Source organism: Megalops cyprinoides, chromosome 21 (assembly GCF_013368585.1).
Source record: "Megalops cyprinoides isolate fMegCyp1 chromosome 21, fMegCyp1.pri, whole genome shotgun sequence".
Lineage (NCBI taxonomy): Eukaryota > Metazoa > Chordata > Actinopteri > Elopiformes > Megalopidae > Megalops > Megalops cyprinoides.
The window spans coordinates 17418492-17427298 of NC_050603.1; the positions used below are offsets into that span (position 1 = coordinate 17418492).

The window sequence follows — 8807 nt, forward strand, 5'->3', positions numbered from 1 at the left end:
GATGATTGCAAAATCACTTACTAAAATGAAGACAGACAATATTATCCAAACATCTGAAAGTACAGCTTGTCCTTTAAAATGAGCTCGATGATTTATTTAGTTTATTTCTTTATTTATTTATTTATTTTTTTTACAAATTTGAACTTCTGCACCACGTCTTTGTCTTTATTTTTAATGTGCACTCATTTAGCATTGCTTAATGAATCAACCTTTATACGTTTATTTAATTTTGTAATACCCATGAACAATTTTAACTATATATATTTAAAACACGTTTAATATTTAATGGTTAAACACATTCCATGGTTAATTCGCTAGCAAGCGGCAATAATCAGCAAGTGTCTGGGATAAAGACCCCGGGCGGTTAATGAGAAATCTGTGTTGATAATGCAGTGGATATTCCCTGTCGTCGTCGAAACGTTGTAAGCATGTTGTATCAACGGCTACACAGCATTTTGGAAAGACAGCTAAAAAGTATTTACTTGATTTTTTTACCCCGAGGTGAGTAATGTTAAAGAATTTAATTTATAATTGATTTTTTAATTTACTTTTTAAGGATTAATACGGCGTTCATATGTCTTGCCCGTGTCATTTTATGTGCTCTAGAACACAGTTGATTGGGATCGCTTTTATTATACTTGATTGTTTTATCTTCCTTAAATATGATGTTCATTTAAAAACATGAAACCAATTTTACAACAGCTTGTGTTTTTAATGTACCACAATAACCGGTAACCGAGCGCTTTCGAAAACAAAATATATATACTAAAATGATCAACGCAATCAGGTGAAGTGTGCTTCTGCGCGCCTCTCCTAATAGCACTGTAGCAACCCCTGTTAATCAGTGTGTGTCTAATTAAATTAATGTCAGCGCGTTCGACCAATCGGCGAGGACATCGAAGCATGTATGCTATGGGCAACCTGAAGCACCGCCCATGACGCTTGCAGCACATTGGAAGTGTGAAGAAGCCGATCATATATAAGAGCCCTGAAACAATTTTATCACTTGCAGATTATAACAGGAGTTGTGAAAATCTGGAGGTGTGGCTGAATAGGTCAACCGTGGTGAGCGGCAAGAAAACACACATACAGAAGATAGGTACCAAGGGCGACTGTCATTACTTTTTGGTCGGTTGCTATTTAGTTGGATTCCTCTTGGTTTTTCTAAATCTTTTTTTGTTGTTGTTTAAATGATGCAGTTGGAGTCAATTTTGCCCAGCGCATCTATTAATTTGCCGAAGACTTTTTACAATGTGACCACATCAGAAAGTAACAACAATAGTCCTGGTCCTGGATCGACGCAGCTAGATTTTCAGGACGTTAATCGGACAGAATCCGAACCAGGGAACGCTCCAAAAAAGTACTTGAGCGGAGGAGGAAACGCCATGCTGAGCGAAGGAGACAGCGAGGCATTCTCCGGAAATAAATCCGCACCCGATGGGAAAAAAAGTTCGCCGGTTATTATTGAGGACGACCTCTCAAGTGGCCGTCGGTACAACATAGACGAAATTAGCACTGATAGGTATTTCATTTCGTCATCCCAGCCGCCCTCCGACGTGGCGAATCCCTGCTCCCTCTTCCCTTACGCGGGGCAGACCGGGACAGTCTATACCGGGTCAAACGGATCCAGGTATTCGGCCTCGCTTCACTATGGATCCGTGCTGCCGCCGACTGGGTTCTCCTCAGCCGTTTGCGCCGGGCGAAGTCAGTTTGGCACAGGGTATCAGTTTGGGCAAGGACCAGGTTGCCTCTACCCTTCGTATCCCGGGACAGGTTCGAGTATCGGCTCCGTGCCAATCTCTGGGACAGGCGCAGGACTGAGGGCTCAAGTCTACCTCTGCAACCGGCCGCTGTGGCTTAAATTTCACCGACATCAAACGGAGATGATCATCACCAAGCAGGGCAGGTAGGAAGGTGTGACCACACCGGTGGATACACGCATTGACATTAAATCGACATTGGCGTCACTTTGTTGTGGATGCCAGTTTGCTCCATTGAATTTTAATAACTGTCATGAAAATCGTACTTCTCCCAGGTGTTGTTAAAAATATAATTAATTAATCCTGACAGTACATAGTAAAAAGCACTTTATTTCAATAAATGCGCTCTCTAAAAATGGACTTAATCAGGGCGTTCACATTATTTTTGATAACCTATCATTTATCATGATTATTTTGTTACGGCTCCAAGAATATAACAGGGAATGATACATCGATCATATGTATTGTTTTTATGGTAGCCTACTCAAAATTCTAACTACAATGATATACAGTAAATCGCATCATGTATGTTAGACATCAATTTTAAAACCTAACGGTTTAATGATTGTAAAGTACAATCTATATTTACAGTACTGTAGACGTACAGTCCATTACATATATAGCATACCTGGACTAAAATGATTAGATGTCATGGAATCTTCGCTGAAATATATAAATTCTGCATTTTATTGCGTTAATTTCTTAAATGGTGGCAGGAATATTTTGATGCAGTTGTCGAATATAGACCGTTTCGTTTGGGTGAAAAATAACATTGATTTAATTGCAAATATTGCACAAATTATCTTTGTAATTTCACTTTTGAACTTCCATAGTTTTCCTATGTTTGTGTACATCCTTGAAGATGTATTATAAAATTTGTGGTACTAAATGAGGTTTTTTTGTATATGCAGGCGGATGTTTCCATTTCTCAGTTTTAACATCACCGGACTGAACCTTACCGCGCATTACAATGTGTTCGTGGAGGTTGTTCTTGCCGACCCAAACCACTGGCGATTCCAAGGAGGAAAGTGGGTGACCTGCGGGAAAGCGGATAACAACATGCAGGGTAAGAATTTTCACGACCATGTCGGTTTGTGAGACAATTTAAGAACTGTTTTCAAACACTTTGCCTAGTTTTAGATTTTTTTTGTTTCGGATTTAGTCATCAATACATCTAAGAGCAGTAACAGGAAAACTCCGAACTACTTCGAAGAGGCGAGATCTTTATTGTGGATTCTGAGCGTTAAATAGAGGGAAAGTGGTGCATTGGTTATCAAACACAAGATATCTGTGCTTGCAGCTGACACTTCAGGTTCAAGCATGCGATTTCTATTTGAAGAGCCTTTACTTCGAAGTGTGTTAAAATCGGAATTCTTCGCCCTAATCATGTCAGTTTTGAGCGGGTTTTTATGCAAATCTGCAGCAAGGTAGTATTACAACTTGTCATGCAAATTAGTGCTTATATAAATTGACTTATTTGAATAATGTTATAAAATGCAGTGATTGAATTTTTGGTCACAAAATGTGTACAGATAAGAAATTAAATTTGAATGACTGTGAATGCTAACTTGTTAAGTATAACAATAACTGTCGCCAATCCCATGTGTACGAGTAAAGGCCGCCAAAGGCTAGTAATTTTTCTTATTCAATTGTACAAGAAAATTGTTCTCCTTTCAGTTGCAAAGTGTTCTCATTGCATAGTCTTCCGAGTATACTTGGATCTTCAGTATTGCGGCCACGATCTTCACAATGCCACCAGATTAAGAAATGCTCTTGAATTGTATTTGTGTGCAGGACAATTATACAACCTCCTGTCTCCCGAAAGGTTCTTAAAGTATGGTCGGAGAAACGAAATGTAGCCTTTTTAAAATTAATAAAGATTACATTAATACAACAGTTTTTTCCATCTCTGCAGTAAGATTTTTTTGGTGAAAAGCCTACCTTAAGCCTCGTAAAAGATTCCTCTGTCTCAGTAACTTGGACAATAAAGCGCACACGAACCAAAAAGTTTTTCACATGATTGCACGAATTTGATATCCGGTTCGTCAACACTGCGCCTGTAATTATGTAGGCTGTCCTGCATACCTTAACATCCAAAGCAAGACGGCGTACGCTACATTGTGAGTTTTAGCTTTTTTTTTTTACTTTTAGAAGAACCGTCACGGGTCTCAAAGCTGTTTTTTTAATGAAGCGTAAACCGCTTAGATACATCGATTTAAATTATTAAGGTCTTAAGGTAGCTTTGTTCTACTGGGTTTGTGTTTAGGTTGGCAAAAAGAAAGCAAACATTTTATGGGAATATGCTTTATAATTTTAAACAAAAATGCAAAATCCTAAAACTGAAACGTCAAAATATTTTTTAGGAAACAAAATGTATGTCCACCCTGAATCACCGAACACGGGAGCCCACTGGATGAGGCAGGAGATTTCCTTCGGCAAACTGAAACTAACGAACAACAAAGGCGCCAATAACAACAGCTCACAGGTGACCTCACTATGTTACGTTTGTGGCGATGACTAATTGTGTTTCAGAAGGCTATCTTAATCTTAAATGGCCATGTAAAGTGTATTTTTCTCAACATGTCATCACACTGTCTTCATTTTTTAATGCAATGCCCACATAAACCTTAATCAATCTGATTCAAGGCTTTCTGCTATACACACAAAAGAAAATGTAAATACAGCCATTTTTGTCATATTTTTTGCCACAGTTGTGGTTTGCTGGTGGACTAAATAGATTGTATTATTGCTCCAGAGTGCACTGTAAATCTTACAGGACATTTGACAAATGCTTCAGCTTTATGTTTGTGCCATAAAACTGCTCTGAAATGCATTCCTATCCAAATTGATATCTCTCATAACTATCAATAAAATTCCATGTGCTTGCTACAGGCCAGTGTTTCAGTGTTGCTGCAAAGTGTGTGCTTCCTGTACATGAGAGGCTGTTAACTTCCTCTTCCCTTCTCACCCCCGATTATCTTGTTTCCCTCGCCTGCTTTCATTCGCAATGTCTAACTTTCCAAAACTGTCACAGATGATCGTCCTCCAGTCGCTGCACAAATACCAGCCCCGGCTGCACATCGTCGAAGTCACCGAGGACGGCGTGGAGGACATGAGCAACGAGGCCAAGACGCAAACCTTCACCTTCCCCGAGAACCAGTTCATCGCTGTCACCGCGTACCAGAACACAGATGTAAGACACTCTGCATGTTCCTCCTTCTGCTTTATTTCTCCCCATGACAAGTGGTGACCGGGCACGTCTCATCTTTCGCTTGCAGATCACGCAGCTGAAAATCGATCACAACCCCTTCGCCAAAGGCTTCCGGGACAATTATGATTCGTAAGTGCTCCTAAATTGTTTGAAGACGTTAAAGTAACGGGTGCATTTGCATGCACTTGTGAATGCCTGTGACATCTCTGAGACTCTGCGATATTGCCGGGAAATCTAAGTTCTAAAGGCTGCTTCTGGTTTGTACTCAGTCCAAGCTGCCTTAGGCATCAGAATATGCCAAATATATAACTCTAAGAGTAAGAGGCAGAGCCTTCATGAAGGTTTCTTGGTCTGGTGGAGTGTCTCACAGTGTCTGTCTCTTGCTTTTTTCATGCCAGAATGTACCAGGCCCCAGACAACGACAGGCTGACTCCGTCCCCCACAGATTCACCACGTTCCCATCAGATCGTGCCAGGCGCCCGCTACGCCATGCAGCCCTTCTTCCAGGACCAGTTCGTCAACAACCTGCCCCAGAACCGCTTCTACAACGGCGAGCGCGCCGTCCCCCAGACCAACGGCATCCTCTCCCCGCAGGCCGAGGAGGCGGGGCCCGCGTCCACGCAGAGGTGGTTCGTCACCCCGGTGCAGCAGACGGGCTCCGGCAAGCTGGACCTCACCTACGAGAGTGACTATTCCGCCAGCAGCCTGCTGCCCTACGGGATCAAGTCCCTGCCCCTCCAGACCACCCACGCCCTCGGCTACTACCCAGACTCCGCCTTTGCGTCCATGGCGGCGGGCTGGGGCTCCAGGAGCACTTACCAGCGCAAGATGACCACGGGCCTGCCCTGGTCGCCGAGGCCCAGCCCCACCGGCTTCCCCGACGACCACCTGTCCAATAAGGACAGGCTGCGGGAGGAGAGCGGCGGCAGCTCGGCCTGGATCGAGGCGCCCCACGCCCTGAAATCTGTAGACTCTGTCGACTCCGGGACCTACCCCATGGTCTGCAAGCGGAGGCGCGTCTCTCCCGGCGGCTCCAGCACGGAGAACTCGCCCTCCATCAAGTGTGAGGACCTAAACACGGATGAGCACAGCAAGGAGAGCCCCAAAGGCATGGGATACTATGCCTTCTACACAAGCCCTTAAAACATCTTACTATTTATGGGATTTTTTTCAGTGTCTTTTTCTCTTTGTTTTCTATTTCCGTTGGAGTGACACCACCCCCCTTCCCCACCCCCCCACCCCACCACCAAATCCTTTGCTTCATGCTTTTACTCATTTTGACTTTTTTTCTGAAAGTGCCAAAGCTTTTAATGATGCTAGCAAATCATGCTTATTTCATTTCAGTGTAACCAATATCTTTTGTTTATGCATGCCCTCCATTAAATTTATTTTATACAAATGTGATTTTATTTATTGAAGGTTTTTTGCTGTACAGTATTTGTGCACTATAGAATGTGAAGTATCTTGTACAAAATGTCTACATGGCAGTGTTATAAAAAATACCCATATTTTTTATGTTTTCCCTGCTAACGTTTTGTTTTTTTGACTCGGGAAAATGATGCATTAAATATCTTGCTTTAATTTAATTTAATTTAATTTGAAACTACAAGAACCTGTCTGATGTGCATTATTGGTATTTCTGACTCAAAATTTGATTAAAAATGGATTTTGAAAAAAAAAAAATGATATAGTCTCCTTATTTAATTCGATGCAAATCATTGAAATGTGTGTGCACATGAAATTATGCTGTCTGTAAAAATGGCATGGATATCATGATCGCTGTAAGTCATGCCCGTCGGGATAAATTACAGGTGTTTTCTTTTAAGTATTTAGTTTTCATTTCGAACGGAATTTACATGTAATTTAATGGAATATCACAGCGCCTTACAATCTGAAGACTCCACATATTAGTTATATTTACCAAAAAAAAAGCATAACTGTCAAAAGTGATACCGAAAACACAAACAATACTAAACAAGTACACGACTCCTACGCAATCATTCAGAGCGGAAAAACACTCAGCTGTACACAGCTACCGCTTTCTCTGTCAATTAGTTGGTTTCAAGGTTTTGCTAGTTTGGAAATGGATGGAAATTAACCATCAAATCCACCAAACAATGTGTGTATAATTGTAGTATCAATCATGTTTTATTTTATCAACATTAATTCTACCGTTATGTAGCCTAACGTAGTTCGAAGAGTACATTTGCAACTTTTATGCACGATTACATTTACGAATCAGCGCACTTTGCTCCCGACTGAATATTCCGTATGCGGTTTATTTTTATTCTGAAAATGGTGCATGGATAATGAGGTAAGGTTAACAGTTAGCATCGATTCTTTCTCCGCTGACGACCCGCTGTTCTTATCACTCCAATTAACATTTTGAGGAAGAAGACGGGCGACCCTTATCACTCCGTATAATGAGTGCTCCAAGCGTCTTAAAGACCTGTTGATTTTTTTTTTTTTTTTTTTTTGATGCGCTCGCTCACTGTTATCGAAAACGCCGATGTTTGTCAGTTGTGGCAGCATGCTAATTACAGAGCAGATGCGTTTTTTCATTTCCATGACGTTTGCAAATGCGGACAGACTTAGCGCTGCTTGCAGCTCTGACTTGAAAGCTTGGTCAAACGACGCAGCAGCACCAGATGCGCAATTTCCTTGAGACACCAGCAATCTGCGTTTTAGTAGTACTTGCACTTCACCCTGTCGATTTTCCTTACAGTTCGTCTAATGCCCCTTTCACCCACAAAAGACACTGACTGAGATTTGGCTAGACCTGTAATAGGCTGCTAAACACGGGAACAGACAGGCCGATATAAAACATTTATACCAAGCGTGTTTAAAATGTAAAAAAAAAAGCATTCATTGGAGCAAGATATATTTCATTGACTAATTAAATGACATATTTATGGCAAGCAAGGAATAGAGGTGTGGCATGCTAAAATCAACCACCAGCCAAGATACTCAGGAAAATATTTTGTTTTGGCGTTTTGTAGGGGGACTGATTTTTATCAGTGACATCCTGTAGAGTAACCATTATAAGACCAAAGAGACTTGCAAAAGCAAAACCTCACAGAAAAGTCTCCCTTCAAAACTCTATCGTTCGCTTTCATGTTAACTTAAAACCTAACACCACAAGGGGATTCATGTGAGCACAACCGACAGCCCTTACCTTCTCCGGGCAATACAAAGAGTGCTACTCTTAGCATTGTTGGTGTGTAATGTAACGATAACTATTTGGATTTTTAAATTATTTCTCGCATTGGATCATTTTAGGTAAATGACAGTAGTAGTTCATTTTCCTCTCGACATTCTGAACAGCGCAGAACGATTAATCTGTTAGAATATGAGTCCGTCTATTTTTAAACTATTGGCTGAACATTTCCACTGCACAACGTGCGGTGCGTGCAACTGCAATTTAGCAGTTAACAGCTGAGAGTATGTATACGTTTAAGTACCTCCCTGGACTACGTAATAGGACTTGATAAATTCTTTATTTAAGAGCAAGGCACTTGCAACTTTTCAAAGCCTCAATATTAGCATGTTGCATTCTTTATGTATAAAGGCTGTAACAGGATGTATAGGTAGTCTGTAGCCTACTTTCTGAAAGTGGAGAAAGACTGTTTTGTACAGTTTATTCTCCCGAGACAAACCCATAACATTTCAGGTGGTAATTCATAATCATTCATAATGATTACAGCAAAATTGTGACATTTGATTAATTAACGATTAGAGCGATTAACTTAAAGCCATCGACAGTGAAATAGCGGTAGGCTATATTTTAACAACCAATTAGCGCGAAGCGGGAAAGAGAGCGCGCAACAGTTTAGACT

General features: G+C 41.1%; 1 protein-coding gene across 1 annotated transcript; it reads left to right on the forward strand.

The window, feature by feature from the left end:
* The first annotated feature begins 1109 nt into the window (after positions 1-1109).
* LOC118768773 (eomesodermin-like) lies at positions 1110-6193 on the forward strand. The gene is made up of 6 exons (XM_036515683.1): positions 1110-1906; positions 2672-2826; positions 4124-4245; positions 4795-4953; positions 5039-5100; positions 5370-6193. The coding sequence occupies exons 1-6, from the start codon at positions 1191-1193 to the stop codon at positions 6112-6114; spliced, it is 1959 nt and encodes a 652-aa protein (XP_036371576.1). The 5' UTR covers positions 1110-1190; the 3' UTR covers positions 6115-6193.
* The last annotated feature ends 2614 nt before the right edge of the window (positions 6194-8807 follow it).

Excerpts from the sequence above, each read along its gene's own strand:
- LOC118768773 (XM_036515683.1), top strand. The coding sequence starts at position 1,191 with ATGATGCAGTTGGAGTCAATTTTGCCCAGCGCATCTATTAATTTGCCG. Across the intron at positions 4,954-5,038 it reads CCGCGTACCAGAACACAGAT|ATCACGCAGCTGAAAATCGA; the intron begins GTAAGACACTCT and ends TTTCGCTTGCAG. Across the intron at positions 5,101-5,369 it reads TTCCGGGACAATTATGATTC|AATGTACCAGGCCCCAGACA; the intron begins GTAAGTGCTCCT and ends TTTTCATGCCAG.